This window comes from Protopterus annectens, chromosome 9.part0 (genome assembly GCF_019279795.1).
Source record: "Protopterus annectens isolate FY-2018-M chromosome 9.part0, PAN1.0, whole genome shotgun sequence".
NCBI classification, from domain to species: Eukaryota; Metazoa; Chordata; order Ceratodontiformes; family Protopteridae; genus Protopterus; species Protopterus annectens.
Genome location: NC_056743.1, coordinates 1,172,223,865 through 1,172,249,163, shown reverse-complemented (window position 1 = coordinate 1,172,249,163; position 25,299 = coordinate 1,172,223,865). Strand labels below are relative to the sequence as shown.

At 41.3% G+C, this 25,299-nt stretch overlaps 1 protein-coding gene across 1 annotated transcript in view; it reads left to right on the top strand.

Annotated features, from left to right (window-relative positions):
* Positions 1–25,299, top strand: part of PATL1 (PAT1 homolog 1, processing body mRNA decay factor) — a 1,960,792-nt gene that overhangs the window by 1,318,288 nt on the left and 617,205 nt on the right. Inside the window, exons 13-14 of the mRNA XM_044084059.1 lie at positions 9,616–9,675; positions 16,915–17,063. Coding sequence (XP_043939994.1) covers positions 9,616–9,675; positions 16,915–17,063 — 209 coding nt within the window. The remainder of the gene's footprint in view (positions 1–9,615; positions 9,676–16,914; positions 17,064–25,299) is intronic.

The following is a 25,299-nucleotide window of genomic DNA, read 5'->3' as shown; positions in this document are numbered from 1 at the left end:
AAAAAAGATGGAAGAAAAAGCTAAATATATGCAGACAAAGACGTTTTACAGGTTCAACCTCCGAGGTTCAGTATGCATTGCCCCTCCAAGCACTGGTCTTTCCTGGCCCCCTCCAAGCCAGCTCAGCCCAGACACAGGGGAAGCAGACCCCCCCATACAGCTGCCCCAGTGAATGCAGAGATGTAAGCAGTGGAGTTCCTCCTCTTCAAAAACAGGGAGTGCTAAGCCACCTCCTTATGGTAAGAACTCAAAATGACTTTACACCTCCACCCCTTACATCTGCCCACCTGCTTGTGCCCCTAGGATTAAAACTCTCCTTCCATGCAAACAACTGGGCCTTTATCATCAACGACCGATGGGTCTTCAACATAGTGTCCCAGGGATACAAATTTTATTTCCACATTCTGCCAACCCCAAGAGGGTTCCCAGATCTTCCTCCAAACCAGTGGGCAGAGGCCAAAAAGCAAGTCCTTTCCCTACTCTCCATGAGGGGCAGTTCAGCATTTTCCTGCAGACCAGATAGGCCAAGGTTTTTATTCCAGACTCTTCCTGGTACCCAGAAAAGAGAGCACCTGGTACCCAATCTTCAACCTATCCATTCTAAACACCTTTCTGGTGATACTAGAATTCAAAATGCTCACCCTCCAGCAGCGTCTTCCTGTGCTTTTCAAGGATGCTTGGTTAGCCACCCTAGACCTAAAAGAGGCCTACCTAGACATCCCAATCAGGGAATCTTGCAGGAAATATCTGTGTTTCAGGGCAGGATCTATGCACTTTCAGTTCTCTGCATTTCCCTTTGGCTTATCCACTGCTCCCACAGATTTCACAAAATGCCTGCCTGCCTGCCTGCCATTGTTTTTTACAGACACAGAAATATTCAAATTTACCCCTACTTAGATGATTGCCAGATTCAGGCAGACAGGAGACGCTGTTGGAGCACCTGATCTTTGTAAAGGACCTACTGACCTCCCTGGAGTACACTATCAACGAAAAGAAATCAGAACTAGTACCCACACACAAAACATTGAATTTCTGGGAGCAAGCCTGGACAATGCGTCCCAGGTGGCATTCCTTATTCCAGAAAAACAAGCCTACCTGATAGGCTAGTTCTCTCAACTAGCCACCAGAACGCAGTTATCTGCAAGGAAAATCCTGCAAGCTCTAGGATTCATGGCCTCCTGCATTCTACTCATTTCATATGCCAGGCTGCATATGAAACTACAGTGGTACCTAAAACGCTTTTGGTGTCAACACTGTCAAGACCTGGAAACTGTCATACCAGTGATACCTTGTCTAAGGAAAGATTTTCTTTGGTGGGCAGCAGCATGCAACCACAACAAGGGACTTCCCTTCTCACAACCCCATGCCGCTCAGACCCTCACCACAGATGAAACAGACTATGCCTGGGGTTCTCACAGGGACGGCGGGTGCATTCAGGGCCATTGGAGCCCAAATTAAGTACATCTGCTCATCAACCAAAAAGAAATGCTAGCTGTTCCGCATGCCCTGACAGCTTTCAGACCCCTACTCTCCCCGGGACCTTGACTGATCAAAACAGACAACATGACAGTGATCTGGTATATCAACAAGCAGGGAGGAACTCACTCTTATCCTCTCTTCAGGCTCGCCATGACCCTTTGGCACACGGCCTCAGCCATGCAGCTACACCTGCTAGCACAATTCCTGCCAGGCTCCCTAAACTCTCTGGCAGACAACTTAAGCAGAAACCTGCTAGACCACAGAATCTTCACCCTTGTAACCCAGAAATGGGGCAACCCGAAGGTGGATCTCTTTGCCTCCCACTCCAATCATCAGCTCAGCAAATTCTACACCAGGGAACCTCAGCAAGGTCTGGCAAATCTCTCCTTCCTGTGGTAAACCTCTCTGTCTATCCATTTCCCCTCTACCACTCATTTCAAGGGTACCCCTCAAAGTAAGGAAGGAAAAACCGAGGACAATCCTGATTGCCCCAGACTGGCCACTCCAGGACTGGTCCCCCCTGCCACCATGGCACCTACCTCAGATCCCAACACTTCTGACCCAAAAGAATGGAGAATTCCTGCATCCCCAGTTGCAGAACCTCAACCTGCTAGCCTGGCTTATTCCCTGATCTCTCCTCAAACTGCCAGCCTAAGCAAACAAGTCCTAGATGATGTACATGAGGCCAGATTTCCCCAGCACTAGAAAATCCTGTGCTGACAAGTGGAAAAGGTTTTGCACCTGGATTCAGCCTAAGTGAGCCAAAACAGCACAGCCCTCCCTACCTCTCATCCTGGATTACCTAGCAGACCTGCTACACAGGGGTCTGTCCTTCTCTTCTATTAAAATTCATGCCTCTGCCATCTCTGCTCATTTCACCACAGAGCCACCTCTCTTCTCACACCCTCTCATCCAACAGTTCCTAAGGGGCTAACAACTTAAGGCCACCCAGAAAAGCTTCTACCCCAGCTTGGGACCTTAACTTTGTTTTGGAAAAGCTCATCCTACCCCCCTTTGAACTTGCAGCTTCAGCAGAGTTAAAATCCATCTCTTGGAAAACAGCCTTGCTTCTGGCTTATCACTTCAGCGAGAAGAGTTTCAGAGCTACAAGTACTCATGGCTGTAGAGCCCTTTATCATTTTCCACGCTGACAGGTTCTCCCTCAGGACTAACCTCTCCTTCATGCCTAAATAGTGCGGCTCTCAACCAATCCATTCATTTGCCCACCTTTTTCCCTAACCCACAAAACAAGGGGGGGAAGGGCTCTGCACTCCCTAGATGTGCACCGACAGCTCAGATTGTATCTGGATAGGACTAAATATTTTAGAAAAACTGGCCAATTGATAGTCACCTTCGCAGCAGGGGCAGAGGGTAAGGCCATATCCAAACAAACAGTCTCCAAATGGATAGCACACTGCATCCATTTCTGCTACACGAGAAACCACCCCCAAAGGGGGGTTAGGACACATTCCACCAGGGCAACCTCCTGCTCTGCAGCTTTTCTCAGAGGGGGTCCCCACCAGGGACATCCTGGAGACTGCAACTTGGACTTCTGTTCATACCTTCACCAAACATTACCACCTGCCTATCTTCTCCAAATCAAGGGCAGGCTTTGCCACCACAGTCTTGCAGGGCATCCTAGCCAGCCACCTGTCTTCTTGACTGCCTCCACCCTTTTCTTCAGCTTTGGGAATCAACCCAAATGTGATGACTGCAACAGTGAAACACGAAGAACTTAGTACAGTTATGTACACTTACCATAAATGTAGATGTTCGAGTGTATTCACTGTTGTAGCCCTGATCCCCCCCCCCCCGCTCCTCATCTCCCTTGTCTCACTCTCTTTCTATCTCTTCCTCGCTCCTTACAGGGAATTTTTGGTATTTACTTTCTACTGGTGGTGTTCTTCCACCATAACCTAGCTCCCTGTTTGGGGGCTCCTGACAGTTGGGGCAAGAAAAACTGATGTAATGGCGTCGGCTGCCTGATTTTATACCACTGACCTGACATTAGTCCTGGAGTGACCGCAACCGACGCTGAAATACTAAGTCTCTGGTATGCAGGCCGACTGAAGGCTAACCCTGGCAGGATAACCCAAATGTGATGACTGCAACAGTGAATACATTCGAACATCCACATTTATGGTAAGTCTACACAACTGTACTTAGTAAATACCAGTCACTTTTGACCCAAAACCTTCAGGCGACTGTTAGAAAGCTGAAGATGAAGAGGAATTTCACCTTTCCACATGGCAATGACCCCAAGCTTACATACAAATCAACAGAAGTATGGCTTCACAAGAAGTAAATTAAAGTTTTGGAATGGCCCAGCCAGAGCCCACACCTAAATCCAATAGAAAATCTGTGAGGTGACCTGAAGAGGGCTGTGGACAAGAGATGCCCTTGCAATCTGACAGATTTGGAGCGCTTTTGCAAGGAAGAGTTGGCAAATATTGCCAAGTCAAGAAGTGCCATGCTGGTAGACTCCTACCAAAGAAGACTCTTCTTCTTTTTCTTTCGGCTTTTCCCGGTTAGGAGTCATCACAGCAGATCACGTGTCCGCTCATGATTGGCAGTGGAGTTTTACGGTGTCGTTGCCTGCCCGGTGCCCAACCTTCCACAGAAGGCATGCACTCATTCATGCCTAGGGCCAATTTAGAATGTCCAATCCACCCTACAGCATGTCTGATGCTCCCAAATGTACAAAATCTAGAAACATCAAAGGCTGCACTTAAATATGCATCTGTACAAACAAAAATACAAGTTTAATAAACTGTATCACTTATAATGATCTGTAATAAATGAAAGCTTTGCTTAAGTAGTCATCAAACTACCCATCAGCAGTATGAAAAGTGTGCCAGAAACTGGGTGAATTTTGCAGTAATCCACTGTATCATTCTAATGAGAAACAGGATATTTTACTGTGCAGCTAAATTAATAACTGATAAAGTTCTACCACAAGAACACAGGGTAGTGAGGTAAAGGAAGGGGACAAAAGACTGTAGAAGAGGGAGTAAATTAACAAAAATACTAAGAAAGATAGATGTGATAAAAGCAATGTGCAGTATTAGAACAGGCCAGGATCTATCATGCACTATCGCAAATAAACTAAAAATTTCAGCACAGGTGGAAAAAACTTAGAAGGTACAAAGATAAATGTAAAAGAAAAGTACAAAATAAGCAATTTATTGATGACCCAAAAAGGTTTTATAGGGAACTGGGAAACAAGGTAAAAGGAATTGAAAGACAACCACAAAAAGAAGAAATATATAAATTTTGCAGAAGTATCTACGAAGATCCTGTGGAACATAACAAATATGCTAAATGGATAGAAGAAGTAAAACAAAGAATAAGAAGTTTAAAGGTACATGATGTGAAATGGGATGAAGTAACAGCCAGAGAGATTGAAACAAAGTTAAGAAAAGCCTGTAATTGGAAAACCTCAGGCCCAGATGCAGTACCTAACTTCTGGTTAAACGTATAACAGGAAAAACAATGCTCCTACTTAAGACTGAACTTGCAAGCTACCCTAAAAATTATAGACCAATGATTTGCCTTCCGAAGATGTATAAACTACACACAGGAATTGATGCTGACAGAGTTTATAGTCATTTAGAAGAGAACTCAATTATGGCAGTAGAACAAAAGACCAGTAAAAGAAAGTCATATGGAACAAAAGATCATTTATTGTTAAATAAAGTCATAGTGGAGAACTGTAAAAAGGGGAAGAATCTAAGTATGGCATGGACTGACTACAAAAAAGCATTTGATAGCATCCCACATTCATGGATAAAAGAGTGCTTAATGTATAGGATACACCTTACACTGATCATCTGCATTACTGTGACCATGAAATAGTGGCAGACCACTTTGCAATTAAGCCATAATAAAGGACAAATTATTATCTCAGGGATAAAAATTCAAAGGGGGATATTCCAGGGTGACACTGTCACTGCTGGTATTCTGGCTTGCCCTTAACCCATTAAGCTGTTTACTCAACAGCTTAGGCCATGGCTATAATTTGGCTCCTATAAAACACCAAAGTGTAAAGACTTCTCATCTTCTGTTTGACGATAATTTAAAACTGTACAACTCATCAGATGAGGAACTGAAAGCTCAGCTGCAGGTTGTGAAAACTTTTTCAGATGATATAAGAATGTCGTTTGGGCTTGATAAATGTGCAAAAGCAACCTTTAAAGCAGGAAAACTGTAGCAATAGGAAAACGTCAGTTTGGGACAAGAATGTGATATAAAAGAAGTTGAGCAAGAGGGAGTATATAAATATTTGGGAACTGATAAAGGATCAACAATAAAACATGAACAGATGCAAATAAAACTTAGTAAGGAGTACTTCAGAAGACTTAAATTAATCCTGAGAACAGCATTGACATCTGTGAACAAGATCCAAGCTATAAATCAATTTGCTCTTCCTTTCCTAACTTACAGCTTTGAAGTGACTGACTAGCCCCAGAACATGTTGGATAGATTAGATAGGAAAACAAGAAGGATGCTTCATGCTCACCAAATGATTTATAAAAATCAGTGCATACCAAGGATATATACATTTCCTATTCCACAGGAGGTATGGGACTCCACACATCTACTGACCTCACAAGATCCAAACGTAGTGAACGTTTTGAAACATGAGGAGAATAAATCTAAGATGACTTCTCTGCTTAATTTAGCCAGAAGCATATCAACATCAAACAGGAATGGAAATCAAACCAGAAGTAGATAAAAATCAGGCAGGAACTGAATGTACCAAAAAAACAAAAAAGAAAGACTATAAGGTGAAGGATCAGGTGAGAGGGCAAGAAATGTGGAAAATGGTAAATATAGTAGAAAGTATAGCAAACATTTGGATGAGCCTCATGTTGATCAAGAACAAATGCAGGGATGATTAAGGAGAGGCAAATTCAAACCAAGGAATAAAAGGTCAATATCGATGGCCCAGGATAGTATGGGCTGCGTACACGCTGGGTTACAAAATCCATTGAACATGTGGGCGAAACAGACAAATGTAGGTTTTGTAAAACCGAACTGGAAAACAGTAGCATACCTCATTGCTGGTTGTGATATACTAATGGTTGTGATATAATACTGGCAGAAGGACTGTATACTGAAAGGCATAATAATGTGGCAAGATTGTCACACTGGTGATTGTGCAAACATTATGGCAGCGAAGTGACTGAAAAACACTGGAAACATGAGCCACAATGCATCATAGAAAATGATGGTTTATACCACATGGGATCACCCATTACCAACAGTTCAAAAGATAGATGCTACAAAACCAAATATAGTGGTCCAAGAAAAGAAGACAAAGGTAGCATTGATCATTGAAATTGCCACACCCAGTGATTACAGTGTGCTGTGTACAGAGAGACACAAAGTCATAAAATATCAGGATTTGCTGGCAGAAATGAAAGCAATGTGGAAGAAAGATACCGAGGCAGTTCCAATGGTAGTAGGAGAAATGGGTCTTATAAAAAGGAATCAACAATCATATTTAGATATGTTACTAATCCATGTAACCCTGTATGAATTGTAGAAGGAGTCATTACTGGGCACATTGCAGGTACTGCGAAGAGCACTCCTGGCTGACATCAAATATTGAAACAATAATAATTTCATAAACTTTAATCATACTTTGACTTGGGAAAGGGGTCCTTTCCCATCATGGTATTAGAAACACAAAAGATTTGAAGAAATTAAAAAAGGGTGGACAATTACCTGTTCATACCTTTCATACCTTTACTCTTCCTTCTTCACTCACTTGCTTACTTTTATCAATTTATCATCCTTGGCTTTCCATCTTAATATACAATAAGCCTGCTCTTCCCTCACTTTTTATATCAATTCCTGTTTGTGTTACACTAATTTACCTTTAATTTCTCTATAAACGGGCTAAAATTTCTTTAATTATTAAAACATCATATAACTTGCATCTCTTCTTAACCGATATGTTCATACTCTGTATTATTTGGTTTAATTGTTTAAACTGTATTTATTGTTTGTATTATTGTTTAACGCTGTAAAATTCTTACTCTTAAAATGTTTTGTAATTCTTTTCAGATTTTCTTCCCAGGCCACCACTGAAAATGGGCTCCTACCCAGTTGGACTTTTCCAGTAATCAAATGCCAATAAATAAGTAAAACATCCACAATTAAATAATGCAAGAACAGCAAACAGACCAACAAAAAGGTTTTGATAAGTTTATCTGCCATCCTGCTGCTCAACAATGTTATTTATCGGTATAACTGATAAATAATCCATGGTATGGCAACACTAGAAAACATACTTTTCTGAATTTCTCAGAACAAGAAATCTGGACAAAGCTGAAATTAATGACTAGAGCCGGATGGCCCCCCAAAAATGTGATGGATGTTAAATATTGCTTTTATAAACTTACAAAGTTGCTAGAATAACAGGTCTTGTGTTAGCATGCAGTTTCTAACACTGAAATGCATGCCATTAATTAGTTACTGCAATAGACAGTAATTTTCCAGAAAACAAATCTTGTGAGGTAAATACCAAAAGTATAAGTCAAAAATCTGGATGTTCTGTGAAAATCTGGACAGTTCTGGCATGTGCTGGAAAGCAAAAAGGTGTCTTTTAAAAATAGGAAGAATGGGACTTATGCGTGTGCACATAACATAAACTGGAGATAATCACTAAGGTCTGAAGGACTGAGCTAGTAATCTGTAACTGCTGATTCAGCTAGCAGCTACCCACATGTCTAAAAGACTGGTTATTGTCCTTCATAAAAATGCACGTCCTGACTCATATACAGTAAATAATCCGATCAGATTGCTAGTTCCGTAAGATAGGCAACGCTTATGCTTTTGTTGCTGCCCTTCTATTAATACTTCTTTCACACAAAAAAGTTGTTGCCAGACAGTGAAATGACTAGATTATTTAATTCAACAGAAGACCGAAAGCTGTAAATAAATCAGAAGGTGCTTCAACAAAGTGTTAGTTTAAGGGTGTGCACACTTGCAACCAGCATATTGTAAGTTTTTTATTTTTTATATTTTTCCTCTAACAGATTTGTTTATTTTTCAGTTGAATTGTGCAGGTTATATGTCACATTAAAGGTGGGAAAAGTTTTGAAATGATTTATTGTGGTCTCATTTTTTTATATCACAAAAACCTGGCATTTTAACAGGGGTGTGTAAACTTTTATATCCACTGTAATTTGTGAGTGTGGACCAATACCCCCTTCACAATGTTTAGGGAGCATTAGCAAAAATGTATATTGGAGCATAAATGTGACTACAGTAGCATGCAAGATTTCCTCCATGCTGTAGCACACTTCTGCAAGTTTTAGTTACATAAGCATGTACTGTACATTGAGTGCAACACGCATTGCTTCTTCCACCCCCATGCACTTTGCTATTAAAGCTGTGGGCATGGCAGTGTGTGCTTTTCTTTGCTCACAGGGAATTCATAACAGCCATATTTGTATCTGAATGTCACTTCAGCCATGTTTCCCCAGCCCAAATGTACCACAGGGAAATGTCTCACTGCTTAGGTGCCTGAACCCAAAAATCCTGTAGGTACGAGTGCCTTTAATAGGGTCTGGTTTGTGTGTGATCACACAGTAGGCGAGAATGATGGAATCAATTAGAAGACTACGGGATGAAGCCTATTAGCAGCTCGCAACCTTTATCCGTAACATATTTGGTTATGTGCCTAGACTCTCTTCACTGTTGAATTTGTTTAACAAGATGTATCCATTCCTCAGTATCTGTTGTAGTTAAATTTGTTTTATGTATTCATCATATTCAGTGAGCTATGGGGACTTGTGTAATAATAACACAAGTGTATGCATTAAAAATATTTTGTTTTGTTTTTAAATAAGTGTAGGCTAGTGTAACAGCAGGATCAGTATTTAATTCCTTTCGTTATTTCTCAGCAAGTGGTATTTATTTACATGACAGCAGTGATATGCCTGTTTTTTCCATGTGTTGCATTTAGAAACTAAGAAATAAATCTTAATATTAGCACACTGTTATCTATATTTGATTATATACTCGTCTGGGGACAATGCTAAGTGTGTATGAGGCACTCTTTTTCCATGTTTGACAGCTTTCCCTTCATGATAATGCCTTGAATATTGCTTCTTTGATCTTTAGGAGACAAAAGAGAAGCAGGTACGAGACAAACGACGGCAGACACTCTTCATTATTGAGAAGGTTAGTTATGTAATTTTAACTGACATACATTTTGGAGTGTATGATTTGGTCATATGTGCAAACACCTGCTTTAGCTTTAAATCTGTTTGTGTTTCTATTAGGATGAGAATCATAATAAATAAAAATACTGGATTATATTTTTGTCCAGGACTTTGAAAGATTATTTGTTAATTTGTTCCATGATGTGGAATGCATTTGCTGCCACCAGTGTCCCTCTGTTTACTCTCTGTCAACTTCCTTAGACCAGTTGATTTAGCCCTGGTATGGAGAATGCCAACAAGAGACCACAGCTGGTAGAGTACAATTGTGTGATACCTGTGGAAAATGTAAGAGTTCTGCATATTCTGGTGCAGTGTTGACCACTGTCACAGCACACAATTTTATGGCTTATAGTTGTTTTTTGAGAAGTGGAATAAGTGGTGATGAAATGTGAGCACATGTATGCCCCCGTTTGTGATGTACTGCCCCATCCTGTACTCACATACATACATATGTGCTTGTATACTACTCCATGGTCATCACTAGAGCACTGTACAGAGCAGAAGAATCCTGTAACCTCCCATTGAAGTAGATGAAATGGCTTGGACAGCCACTCAGGCATACACTCGCCAGCTGGCTCTTTAGTTTCCTGAATAGCTAGTTATTTCCAGGTCACCAGAGCTAGAAGTGAATTCCATGTCCCCTGCACCATTGAGCTGGCAGTACTTGGAAAGATTTATCAGTTTTCTTTGGTTGGGTAGAGCTATTGGTACTGAAAATAACTTCAGACAGAATCAAATTCTTTCTTTCTCTTTGCAAATCATAATAATTTGTGTATATATTTACAGATATGTTTGTTTATATATATATATATATATGTGTGTGTGTGTGTATGTATTTATATATATATATATATATATATATATATATATATATATACACACACACACACACACACACACACACACACACACACACACACACACACGTATGTTGAAAATACAAAGACATCAACATATCATTTAACTCAAAACATCTGAAAGAAAACAAATTGCAACTGAAACATAGTTTCCTTTTGCTGTTGGAAAGCCAAAGCCCTGCCACATATTCAGACCAAATTTGTCTGATTAGCAGTAGTGGTATGGAAAGAGTTTTTGAAAGTCAAATGCGGGGTTAGGATTAGCAGGTATTAAGGTTGGCAGGGTGGCTCTGTGTGTGTGTGTGTGTGTGTGGGTTTATGTTAGTTTATCAAAATATTACTTTGTGGAAATTCATATGATTGAGTCCACATCACTGACAACATATATCAAAAACTAATAAGCGGAAACAGAATTGCACGTAAGTCACACTACAGTGGGGATCAGGGAATGTGCCCTTTTCTGCACTGTAGTGTGATCTGAGTCAGTATATAAAATTAGTGGGGGTGTGGTGGAGCCATGAAGGCTTGCCCCCCTGAAGGATTTGACTGAGAACATAGGACTGAAATTTCAAAAGACTGAAAAGTCACTTGACTGAAACCCATAATGTGAAGTTGTTCTATCTCGCCGTTTTGTTCTTACACGTGGATCGGAGCCGATCCCTCGGCACCGAATCGGCCACTTTCAAGCTCAAACTCTCAGAGAAGCTCGAGACCTAGTGTATATCCCATGATGCCCTACTGTGAATCCCCAGATCTAGTTTGCCACTGCAACGGATCAACAGCTCGTCGGAGGAAGCTCGGGCCAGTGATTTAAAATTTTTTGTATTTTTAGGATTTTTTTGGCTTTAAATTAGTATTACACATTAAACATTTATTATACTATTAAGGTTTTTTGCCTGTTAGTACAACTTGCTTAGGATTTCCTAAAAAGTTTTTTTTCAGGGCTTTAGGCCTCTTTTTCTTGGGCGTGACAGGGCTCTGTCAGCTATTGTGTGTGTGTGTGTGTTTATCTTCTATGTAGTCTTGTGTGCATCATATATCTAGTGTGGTAGTTAATATTAGATATTTAGTGTGTTTATAAATATATATATATATATATATATATATATATATATATATATATCTGTAGGAAGTTAGTTAATACTAGTGTGTTGTTGTAGTTAAAAGTAACTAATTTTCTTAGATGAATAAAAATTCAGGGACCCAAATTATTTAAAATGTCAGAGAAACAAAAGTCAGGGTTTAAAAGGTGCGAGTGTGGTGAAAAGATGTCTGTTACAGACAACCACTCCACTTGCGTTTACTGTTTGGGTTCTGTACACCTACAAGAGGTGTGCTCTATCTGCCACTCCTTTAGCACCAGGGTTCTCTTGGAAAGGCGGAGGAAGCTGGTAGATAGAGGACTCCTGAAGCCTGATTTTCAGGCTACCTTAGACAAGGCTGACCTCTCTTCCAAGGCTTCGAAGGGGTTGAAGTCTTCCAAGGGATCCTCGGAGCCCAAGTCATCGGCTCCGAGTTCCTCTGGTATGGTTCGTGCATCGGCTCCACAGGCCTTGGAGCCATGTGTCAATCCTCTACCTCAGAGCCCAGTTGTGGAACCGATATTGGAGACTCCTCAGTCTCCAATTCTTCAATCGGTTCCATCTTCGGCTCCTTCGACCCATCTCTCGACACATTCTTCGAGGCTTTCCGATGTGGATCTGGACCGAGTGGTCAAGAGGCTCTTAGAGAACCCGGCCCTGGCCAAAATGCTGTCTGCTTCGAGCCACTCGGCTTTGAAGCCTGAAACCCCAGCCATAACTTCTCCACCTCCTCCTCCGAAGCCAGTCGAGCATTCGGAGCCAGGGCAGGCAGAACCGATGTTGGTAGAGCCCTCGGAGCCGAGGTTCGATCCACCTCCCTCAGCTCCATCGACCTTGATCTCCTCTGTTCCAACCGGGGAATCTCGGGGACGACAGTCCCTCGCTGGCTCCGGGTTGCAGAGTCGAACCGATGCCTCTGTTCCGACCCTTCTACTCTGGGCTTCGGCGCAGGTGGCCTCAGCTCCGTCCTCTGGGTCTGGGGGGGGTCTCTGCTCGGGGAGAGCTGCCGGCCTCTTCGGAGCTGATGGACTTCTCGGACCGAAATTCTGGTGCCTTCGATGCCATGAGTAAGGTCATGTCTGCTAAGACCACTACCTCCTCTGATCTGTCTTCCCCTCCCCCTAAAGGGCCTCGTTTTACCTCTTCCCCGCCGATCCCCACCAAGCGTCGAGATCCAGTGCCTCAGGTATCCCCATTGGGTGGCCCCTCCTCTCTAGGGACTTCACCGGACGCTGCCACCGATGAAGTACCTAGGAAGAGATTGTGCAAGAGGAGGCACTTGGATTCCCCACCGGAATCCCTGTCATTGGATACCGACTTGGAGGAATCGGAAGGGGCCTCATGATCCCCCTCAGAGGATGTCTCATTTGCAGACATATTTGAAATCTTAAGGCAGAGGTGTGATTGGCAGTCCCTTGCTCCTACTGAGGACGAGTCGGTCCTGAAAGCCTTTGGATCTCAACCATCCACCTCCTGGGTTACTCCGCCCTTCGATGAACTGATGGAGATGGTTGCTCGAAGGACTTGGGAGTCCCCTGATTCAGTAGAACTGGTCCCTCGGAGGCCCAACAAGTTCATTACTTCCCCTACTGATAAGGCCTTTCTAACAAAGGGAGTCCCGGTTGATGCCATGGTGGTGGCGGCGGCCACCAAGAAAGAGATGTCGGAAACATCTTCTGCTGTCCATCCTCCTAATAGAGATTCTAGGGCTATGGACAGATATGGGAAACGCATATTTAGTTCTGCGGCATTTTCCATGAGATCGCTCAACTACCTGACACATTTTACCCGTCTTCAACGAGATCTCCTCAAAGAGCTGGGAGATGCTCTCCAGGGTAACACAGCTGATGCAATTTCTGAGAAGGTGACTGCACAACTCAACACCCTCAGTTCCATAGTAAACTCATCCATGCGACTCATTTCTTATGCTGCCGATGGATCGAGTAGGGCGGCAGGCTCAGCGATAGCTCTTCGGAGACAGTCCTGGATGCGCCTTTGTTCCTTTGTGGAAGCCTTTAAATCTTCCTTCGTCAACACCCCATTTGATGGATCCGCCTTGTTCGGACCCAAAGTTAAGGAGACACTTACTAGGTGTGAACAAGAAGGAAAGACTCTATCTGCTGTTGGAGCCTGTTTTTCCACTCCAACTAGACCGTACCCCAAAGCAACGAAGTGAGAAAATGTGGTTCCGGAAACCCCAAGGAGCTTTCCAAAACATACCTACTGATACCCCCTCTAGGGGCAGAGGAGGGGGCAAAAACTGAAGACGCTGTCCAAACGGCAGAGGCGGTCCGCAAAACCAGGGTGACAGGTAACAGTTCTCTGGGAAGCCCTATCAGCATTCCTGAAAGGAAGCCCGGCTGTCCTACTCTGGAGGCAGTCGGGGGTCGCTTGGCTTTATACCCAAACGCCTGACTAAGCATTACAACGGATTCTTGGGTAAAAAGCATCATTGCCAGAGGTTACTACATTCCCTTTACAAACTCCCCCCCAATGGGTAAAAGGATTCCAGACGTTCCACCCAGTCTGAGAGAACTGGCAGCCATAGAAATTCAAAGCCTGCTAGACAAGAGAGTCATCCAGCCAGTCCCGGCGGACCAAATAGGATCCGGAACTTACTCAAGGTTCTTTTTAGTTCCAAAGAAAACAGGGGACTGGAGGCCCATACTAGACCTCAGTAAGCTCAACACCTTCTTCAAGAAGAAGTTCCAGATGGTCACGTTGCAATCAATTCTCCCGTTCTTAATGTGCCGTATAGATCTCGAGGATGCTTACTACCACATCAAAATGGACAGAGCATCCAGAGATCACCTGCATTTCTGGCTGGGAGCCAGTCATTACCATTTCAGAACCCTGCCCTTTGGTCTCACCACAGCCCCCAGGGTCTTCAAATGTATGGCAGTGGTCATGCCTCACCTGAGACAATTGGGATTCTGGGTGTTTCCATATCTGGACGACTGGCTCCTCACCGCCACCTCCCGGCATCAACTAATGCAAGGAAGAGACTACAGCATAAATCTTTGTTCCCAGTTGGGTATAACCCTAAACTTCGAAAAATCTGCGTTATCGCCCTCACAGCATATTACATTTATAGGGGCAGAACTGAACACCGTCAATGCAAGGATCACGTTGTCCCAATCAAGAATCGTATCTCTAAAAAATCAACTATCCAGCCTGTTGGTCCAGAGCAAAGCTCCTGCGTCCCAAATACTGCAGCGTTTAGGCACAATGGCAGCCACACTGATAGCAGTTCCTTTAGATCGAATGCACATGCGAATACTCCAGTGACTACTTTTCCCACAATGGTCTTACCAACGTGTTCCCATTTTTTGTACCCTTCTCCTAATTAAATCAAAAGGTGCTTCAACAAAGTATTAGTTTAAGGGTGTGTACACTTATGGAACCAACCTATTGTGCATTTTTTATTTTTTATATTTATTCCCCTAACAGATTTGTTTGTTTTTCAATTGAATTGCACAGGTTATAGGTCACATTAAAGGTGTGAAAAGTTTTGAAATGATTTATTGTGGTCTCATTTTTTTATATCACAAAAACCTGGCATCTTAACACCAGTCTGTGCACTTTTTATATCCACTGTAGCCTGTTCTCCTTGATGCCAGACGGACTCCCACCCATGATTAGCAAAGGGTTTACTTCAGTTTGTCTGGGCTCTACATGCAAATGTAGAATATTCATTTGTGTAAGGAGTCCCCTCCCCAAGAGAAAGAGGATGTCTGTCCATTGAGAGACTTTGACTCCTGTTATTCTGATAAAGATGAGGAATGGCACTGTAGGTTGCAGCTTTGTTCTCCCTGAGATTTGACACAAGTAACATAAGGCACTGGCCTCTGACTCTCCTCCATGATGTGTCATTTTGAAATACTCTGTGTCATGATGGAGCACTTCAGATAGTCCTAGGAGGCTTTTAACTCATAGAAGATATACTGGAACCTTATGGGTCAAGGGGCCTTAAAGCCGTTGCTTATCCCTCCAGTTTGAGAGGCCTTTTGGCTCACTTGGATGTTTCCCAAATAGCATCATTGGAGCTAAATTCCCCACTTTTGACTCCCATGAAGTCTGACAGATTTTATAGAGTTCATTAACCTTACAGGTTTTAAGAACCCTGTTACTGGTCCAGGCACAGCATCCCTGGGAACTGACAAAGAACATGGACTTGACCTCAAAGCAAAATACTTCTCACAGAGACAGGGAAAGCAAGATTGCTAAACTGGATTGGGAAGAAGGTTATATAGTTTAGCAATGCCACCCTTTAGATCCCTGAATATTCAGACACATATTCTGAAGTGTCAGGAGCATGTTATCAAGCAGCTGCAGAATAGTTGGTGGAGGAGTGCAAGAGGAGTCCCTGAAGTTAGACATGCTTTGCGAAACCCAGTCTGTGTTTGCAGTCTGGGTAGTTGACAATGTGGGTATGATACTGCAGTTGGTAGTATCCAGTGTCACTGCTACAGGATCATTTATGAGTAGTCATTTTGGGTGAGAACGCAGTCCTTCCTTGAGTATTTGAAGGTTCATCTCTTTAAAGCACCTATAGGTAAGACATTACTCTTCAAAGCCCTTCTTATGATGCATTTTAAAACACTGGAGGAAAAATTCCCAAATGTAACAGAAATTATCTCTGCAAGGACATAAAACAAAATGCAGCCAAAAGTACTTGTTCTTTGATGACCAGGATTTATTAGTTGCCACCCTATTAGTTAAGTTTGCAAGAAACTGTGTAGAAATCATTTGGGCGAGCTGCTGATTGAGTTTGGACAAATCCCTTATTACAGTTTTAAAATTCCTTACATTAAGCAGACTATTCAAGAGTTTGGGTGAAGACCATGGCAGTACGCTCTCAAAGACCAGTAACCAGAGTCCCACTCTCCATTATTACTTTAGTGTAGCCGGTGCCAGATGTCATAAATTTATACTGTCTTTTATTTGTTTTGTGCGATTCTTCATTTTAGGCATTTTCAAGTTGCATTTCTTGATAATGATAAATTTGTGAAGAGAAACTGATTTTTATGTGACTCCAACAAAGAAAGGAAAACATGTCTGTGTGTGTATGCTGGAGAAAATTGTATGAACAGATCCAGTCCAGAGAAAATATTTGAAAAGTTTGAATTTGATGGGTTGTTTAATGTCTGTTTACTTGGTTATTTTTATTGTGGTATGCGTGTTGATGCAAACCTGATGCTTGTTCTTTGTGTTCAACCATTTTCCCTGGTCTACCTGCACAACCTGCCCTTCTGTCAGACATACAGCCTTCTGCTGGATGTGCAAGACATGGAGAAGAAGTGCCTGCAGTCTGCCCTTGATGATAGACCAGCAGTGATCGAACAGAGGAGGCAGTTCATCCAGCAGATTTATGACAGTGTTTTTGGGAAGTCTTATTCCAGCAGTAGGTAAGTAAAACATTAGAAGTAATAATGGGTACTCCTGTGAAGCATATGTAATTTTCATATGGTATCTGCCGTATTTTATCTTTCTAGCAGTATTCACTGTACATTTCATTTGTACTGCATTAGCTTACCTCTGTAACTTTGGCGCATATTCTGTCTTTCATGCTAATGGATGGGATTACAAGGCAGGCTTTCAGGCTGACTTGGCATGACTTTCTCCATTGTTACTGCATACTTAAGGCCTTGAGCTTGATTTTTCAAAATCAGCATGTCAGGGAGCAGAAACAGACATATGCAACACCCATCAGTGCCATTCTTCTTTAAGGTTAAAGGGAGTTCTTATGCTGGTCTGATTTGTAACCTAGGGTAAAAGTTGAAGGTCTGTGCTTTGTAGGCATCAAATAAGGGAACTTTACAATGGCACATGCTGAGCAGAAATCTGAAATACTGGATTGTGCCCACTTCAGTCACTTAATATCAACTATGCTAGTAAAATTGAGTTAATACAAAGTACAATATTATTGTAATAGACCATAGATTTAGATTCAGTCAACACTGTGTAGTTAAAAAAGAAATTACCACTAACTGTGATTTTTCTATAAGCTCAAGCCATTCGTAACAGATGAGTCTGGAAGGGCAGACTGCTATTCTTTGGTTTGCTGAACAAAATCTCTGGAATGCAAAGACACAAGAAAAGAGTTAAATACCCCAAAGTAAATCCATCCACAGCCTTTCTAAACACTGTTCAGAAAAACAGCATCCAACTGCTGCAACTTCTCAGACCTGTCGTGCTGTAGGATGCCTAGAGCACTTACCTTTTTATCTTTTAGAATGTTGGCTACTGTGTGCATGCTTCCCTATAAACCGATTGTAGACAATATTCTAAAGTGTTACAGGATAAGAGTCAAGCAGTCTCCCATCAGCACACTTGGCATCCCTAACAAAAGAGTCTAGTTGGCAGGACATTTAACAGTTATTTCTCATTAGAGGAACAGAAGACAAAAGGCCACTATAAATGGAGTAAATAAATTTGAGGACTTCTGCAAAGTAGAAATCCTTGGATAGGAGGGTGGGGCAGGAATCACAGTCCATTCAGAATCTACAACCACCTAGGAATCAAAAGAAGAAAGCCTTCAAGCCTCCTATTGCTGATGTTTGCAGGCCAACTCCTATGCCTTTTGAACAAAAGGTAGATGAGTAGCAAATGCCATACAGCCAGTGAATATAACAATACCTGAATACAAGGTGGCGAGGCATATGTCTGGTTCTATGGGAAAGCAGAAAAGGCTGACTCAGGTTTTATATCTAGCGTGACATTTCCTTGCCACTTGTTGAAAAGCTGTATCAAAGATCAATGAGAAAAGAGCAAACCAAGAGTCTTAAGTGGTACAACAGAAGCCGAAGAAGCGGTCTCATTTTTTAGTGGTGAGTGGTCAACCTGTCAGGGAGGGGATAGGGGGAGGAAAGACCTTCAATGTTCTTAATCCCAGTTATTTGGAAGATTATGGAGATAATATATTTTCATATCTGTTCTTTTCATGTTTTTTCATGATCTCTTAGACTCATGCCAGACTGGTTTTAGATTGGGGCACAGTATTGAGGCCTACCCTCACCTAAATGGTTAATGATTTTTTGATGGCAAGAATGAAATTCTGCTGACAAGAGACTGACATGTATAGTTAGTCTTGGACCTGTTTCATATCTTGGCAGCTTCAAATACAGCGTGCCAGCTGTGATTTTAAAGGTACCATATTTAAGTAGTTTACATATTATCTTTCAAGTCACTTCCACTGAGGAGTCTCTGGTTTTAGTTCTCCCATTTGACTTCCTCTGGATTGCAGGGTACTAAGTTGTCTCCCTTTTTGTTCATGGTATATTTACTTACACTAAGGAATGTCATTATGGGGAAAGGTATGTACTGTCAAAAAAGCTACTTGCTTAAGTTCACAACACAGTAGATTCTTAATTTCATCAATGCATCCTTTATATTTGTGGTATAATTAATGCCATTAGTGTCATTATGGGTAGGGTATATATTATTAGGAAACCTGTTAAATTACCGGCTCACAACTCATCACTGAGTTTTTAAATGCAAGTTTTCTAACGTTTCCCTGCTGTAGTGCAACCTGATTGTGTAGATCAGAGGACTATGGAGAGTTACAACACACACACACACACACAGAACCCATTACATAATTTCAGTAACAAGAGCTTACACTTTTTAAACTGACAGTTTTATTAATGCATTCAGTTCACAAAAAACATCACAGCACAATATTTTCTTTTAGCCTTTAATCAGATAATAAGACGCATCAAAAAGAAGCACTTGTTTCGAGCACACTGTACTAATAGATTGCACCTAAATAGAAAGGAAAGCTGCTCACACTGTAATACATAACCTTAAAATTATTAGTTACGATTTAGAAATCCTTTCCACCTGCAATGACTATCTGTTTCACAATGTTTTTTTTTTTTTTCACATATTTGATATTTGGTGAGAAAAGTTCCATTTCATTTATTTCCTTCATAATTTGCTTAATGGTGTTTTGTATCAGCGGTTCCTTTCTTTTTCAGCTTTTGGTGAATTCATTTCTTAAAGCTAGAAATAACAAATCCAACAAAGCTCTTGCATCTTTCACTATTCTTTCTATTTTATCTAGTCATCCAGAGAGTTGTTGAGTGTGCCACTTTTCTTGGATAAAGTTACACTTCACAAGTTCTGTATTTCCTTCTTAAACTGTTCTAATTTAACATGCTATTAAAGGATATGCATAAAGTCCCTTACTAAATCAGTAGCACTCTCCAAGAAGTGAGTGTAACATTCAGGAACACACCTAGCAGAATCCTGAGGGACTGTACAGATACTAAGAGGCATTTCCTACCAATAGTCTAAATGCCCTCAGTTTTGTAACATATCTAGGGGCAAGGATAAAGCTTCCACATTCTGCATATGTAGTTGTGGTAATTACCTCTTACTATCAACTACTTGTAAATATACTTCTTTTTGACACTTTTCTTCTTTTAACATTTTATATACTTCTCTTTGGACCATCTTCCATTCATCCCTTTGAGTTGTGTATAATTTGAAAGCTTCTGAATTATCTAATAATTTATTAATACCATAGCCGGTGCCCCCATCTATGTGTTGTTCCCACATCATCATTATTATTTTTCATCCTATCATTTATTCATCCCTTACAAACCTTCAGACTTCTGGAAAATGTCTGTTATTTGCCTCCCCCCATTCCTCAAACATTTATACTGGAGCTAGCTCATTCAACCAAGTTTAGTATCTTGTTAGTTTCTTTAAGTCTTTTTTTAATCAACTTTATTAGCTCCACTACCAATGTCTTTCTGCCTTTTTCCCTCTGACCTTATGTCCAGTAATAAATTACACATCCCTGTTATCCCCAACTGATATATAAAGATAGCATTCCATTGTATCCCCTGTAATATTTAAGCATAGCTGGCTGCATTGCATAATGCCCCAAAGTCAGAGACTCTTAATCCTCCTGTCATAGTTATGATGTTTCATTCCACCTGATTTTTTTTCATGTGCCCATGTAAATTCTGTGTAACTTTCTCTCACTTTACTAAAAAAAAAAAAATTCTGAGAAAGGGAGAGTCAAGCCCTGAGATCTGTATAATAGAACCAGGACTAGCCTTTGGTCAACTGGTGCCCTAGGCAAAAGGTCTCCAAAGCACCCCCCCCCACACCATCCATTGTCCCCATGCTGGTCTATCTATACCATCCAAATTACTGAAAAAGCGCCTCTGCTAGAGTGGCGCCCTAGGGGGCCGCCTAGTTGGCCTATGCCCAAGGCCGGCTGTGAATAGAACAAAACAGTAGACAGCTTCAGTTTGTTGTTATTCAGACAAATATCCTTCCATTTCCCTCATAGTTCTTTTTCTTGAATTAAAATACACCACAGTGCATTTTAGACAGTGAGCCTTCAACTGAGTCTATTGACTTCAGTATAAGTAAATTAGCTGACTAGAGTCACTGAGAAAAGGGGTAACTGTTCACACAACCTATCACTGGGTAAACATTATTTGCCTTGTGTTTGTTTATCTAATACCCTGCAATTTTACTTCAACAAAAAAGTTCCCAAAATTATCTCTCTGATAAAGAAGCATGTCGTCTGTGTATAGTGCAAACTTCTGGGCAAATAATTGCAGCTCTGAACTGCTTACTTAAATCTGCTTCTGCCTACTTTCCAAGGGCTCAAAATAAATGGCGAAAAAAAGAAGGGAAACAGGACAACTCTGTGTAGTGCTTCTACTTACTTGAAATATTTTGGAATGTCTAGTTCCTGTCTTTGCATTGTAATTCCCTAGTACAAATAAAGATGTTATTAAATGGATCCCCCCTTTCAAGAGTGATGGTCACATTTGGTACTTCAAATAAAAACTGTCATATGTTTGGCTTCTTTGCCATCTTCTGTCACCATTGTTTTTTTCAGTAAGTGGTACAAAATCCATCTGTTCCAGCTCATCAGTGAGAGGTGTAAAAGCTAATCTTTTGCTATTCAGTGCACTGTGTAATTTATAATCACAATTACATATCGATAATGCTCTGTGTGGACCCAACTTGTAAAGGGCCCTGGCGTCATTTGTGAATAAACATTGTGATAGCTTATTTCAGCATATTCAGGGTTTCTCCATTTGCTGTAACATAATTAGCTAGTTTAGTAAAGCCCTTGATACATTTTGTCTTCAAGTATTACACGTTTTTTCAATGGAAAATCATTCTGCCCAGATGTTTACCCCTCTTAATTCCTTAATTTTGTCCCCACTTCATTCTTTGAACTTTACTTGCAACAAGCAATTCCATTATCCTGGTCCAAATTTTTCAGTGAGAGCATGCCTAAGAAGTCCATTATTTTATTTGACTCCTGCTTCATATAATTGTTTATAAAAATGGACAAAACTCTTTCTCTCTCCACTTCCTGTTGTCTTAAGAGCTGCGTGCTTTTGTCTTTTAGATGTTATTTCAGAATCTCTCATTCCAAGAGTTCTGTAAGCTTAGTTTACCTTGTGACATAATGTTTCATTTATTGTTACACTGCAACTCCACCACTGAGTGTTCAGTCTCTTCCTTATTTAATCACTTCTTAAGCTTTAAGTGTGTCTGCAAGTAACCTGGCAACTGTTGAATCTACTGTCTTTTCAGCTATACAAAATTCCTTAGAAAATTAATGAAATGACTCCAGTTTGCTTTTAAAGTGTTCCCTTTAACAACAACAACAACATAAAAAAATTAATACTAATACAGTAACTTTGCAGTTTCTCTCCAACCTTTCCATGTCGAAAGAATATGAGCTGTGGAGGATGGATAGATAAAGGAGTGGCATATGTAAGAAAATTCTCAGTAATATATACATGGTCCTTGCTAACCATGATTTTGTGTTTGACTATAATTTACACCTGTAAAGCAAATATGCAAGTATCCCTCAAAAATCTCAATGCCTTATGCATGACTTGTCATTCCCATTCATATATATTTTTTTAAATATACCTCCCTGTGACGACCCATCACTGGACCAGTTATCAAGGAGCCTCAATCCTCACCACTAGCACCAGTGGGGGACATAAACTGAGAGGATGACAGGTGCACACACAGTATTTCCAGATGCAGCTTTCTGCATCAAGTGCATTTTTTCTTAAACGCACGCAGAGACCATAGTCAGTCCAGGGCTGGTTTCTCCCTCTTTCTCCAGATCCTCAGTTAGACTCCCCACTGTCACAGCTATAGAGTTGAGATTTCAGCTGAGTGACCAAGCCAAGACCTCTAGCATCCTCTCTGTCCAACCAGTGCTTGGTGTCCCTGCCCAAGTAGCTGACACACACAGTCTTTGAGGTTTGATTCACACAGACACACCCACAGACAGACACACCCACAGACAGGCACACCCACAGACAGGCACACCCACACACACAGACACACACACCCCTAGGAAAAGCTGGCACAGGTTTACTAGCCCCCTTTTGCCTAGACTTTAAGGTAGTTATCACTGCTACCAGCCAACTCTTATCAGCTACTTTAAGGCCCCGAACAAAGGGTGCCCAATCTTACTGTGTAATAAAAATAATAATAATAATACAAATGGTAGTTTGACCAAGAGCAAGGCTGTTAGGAATGGCCCACAGTGTCACCCAATAAATATGCAAGTACTCTCAGAACTTAAATATGTCTCACAAAGATCAGCCACAATGAAAGGTTTTAATATATTTAATAGTAAATAATAAAAGAAGAAGAGAATACTCTGTATATATTCACATTGACATTGCAGGACAGTCTCAAATAAGTAAAGAAAAAATCTAAACTTAGCTTTGCTATATTCTGGACTGTACCTAAGAGAATTGCGATACCCTGGTTAACTTAAAAGCAAGGCAGATGTGATGAATGGATCTTCTAGTTGTTGTCCGGTCCAAGACAGAATACAGGATGGTGTCTCTCTCTGAGATGTTTCTCCAGTTAATATCTCAAATATTACTGCTGGAGTAGCTTACAAAGTAACATCGTTTCTTGTCATCTGACTCTATCCCAGATAAAACCCCCACTGCTGGAAGCTAGAATTATTTAGCATCTACCTGTGAAAATACATAGACCTTATGTCTTTGGCAGATGCTGTAAGTCATAAAACAATTGCATTCCTTCACATTTCAAAACTAGTAATTATTTCAACTTAAAGATAATGCAGAGTGCTCCCTAGTGTAGACATTCTATCTGCCATAAAGTAATTTAATTTCAGCTACTTTTCTGAATATAACCTCCTCTATTCCAGTTTCCACTTTTTAAAATATATTAATTTAAACAGCTACAATAGTGCTTGTACGTTTTTGTTCTCTTCCAGTAGGGCACATGGTGGATCCATTTTAAACACACACATTTTGCAAATACCCTTTTAAACACATGTCTGTGCAAATAAGTTTGATTTACACATGACATACAGGTCTAATACAGTTGTAACACAAAAATTTTATATAAATCATGTTGATATTCACAAATTACATGTAATTATTTACAAAATTACAGATAGCTGTGTTGGCAATATCGCCTTTCGTCACACTCCCTACTGTGGGTACTGTTTAAGCTTTTGGACCAGTGTGCACCCCACAAGTAGAAAACCATGTTCCAGTCTTTTCCAGTGCTATAACCTACTGATGTCATGTTGCCCATTTTCATCCATTCCTTAACTAATGGGTTCTGATCCGATCCTCGTATCTGACTCTGCTGATGTTCTTCGTGTTTCACTGTTGCAGTCATTACATTTGGGTAATCTGCTGGCAGGTTGCCCTCAGTCGGCCTGAATAACAAAGTCTTGGGTCCTGCATCGGTTGCTGTCTCCTCTTCCATGACGTCAGGGGTATAAAACATGCAGCCGACGCCATTTTATTCAGTCTTTCTTGCCACGCGGTGCCCGAAGCAGAAGCAGTTCGCAAGTGCCGGTCGGCCGACTCCTGAAATTTTTGCATTCGAGTTTCAGAACCGAAGTCTTCAACTAAAGTTAAGTACCCCGTTGGGGAAACTTTTTCTTGCTCCTTACCGAATGCAGTAAAAGTTAATAACTGCATTACTTGTGGGAAGCAAATTCCTCATAAGGATTTTCATTTGTACTGTATTCCTTGCCTAGGCCTAGATCATAACATGTCTTGCTGTCGGTTTTGTGCTAGGTTTAACCAACGCACTATTAGGCGTCTGTATATTTTTGCTTCAAAATATTTTGGATCCAGATTTAATTACCCTGAAATGTCATCGGTTAGCAATCCGACTACCGGAGTTCACAAAAAACGCAAAGAAAAAGACCGAGATAGACCGTCGAGGTCCAAAACCAACGAAGCTTCTCCTAAGCCAGTCGCCGGTACTCAGTGAGATGCTTTCGCAGCCCCTGATACCCGCTACTTTTGAGTGGCAGGCCTCTACCGAGACCCATGCAGAGTCTGGTATGCCGCAAGCTTCTCAGAGTATTGAACCTGCGGATGTCTCTCCCTCGGATGGGTCTGGAGCTGCTGAGCAGGCACCGGCTTCTGAAGGTGTTTTCAGTCCTCAACATTTTTATATTAAATGGACACCAGCTTCAAAAACAGAGATCAAAAACATCTTCTAAGTCTAAAAAAAACCGATGCATGAGCCATGTGCTCAGACCCCTATGCCTAAAAAACAAATTATCAAAATGGCTGAGGACTTAATTACCTTGATCAGGGGTTCCCAACCCCCCTGCTAAGAGGCCTAGGC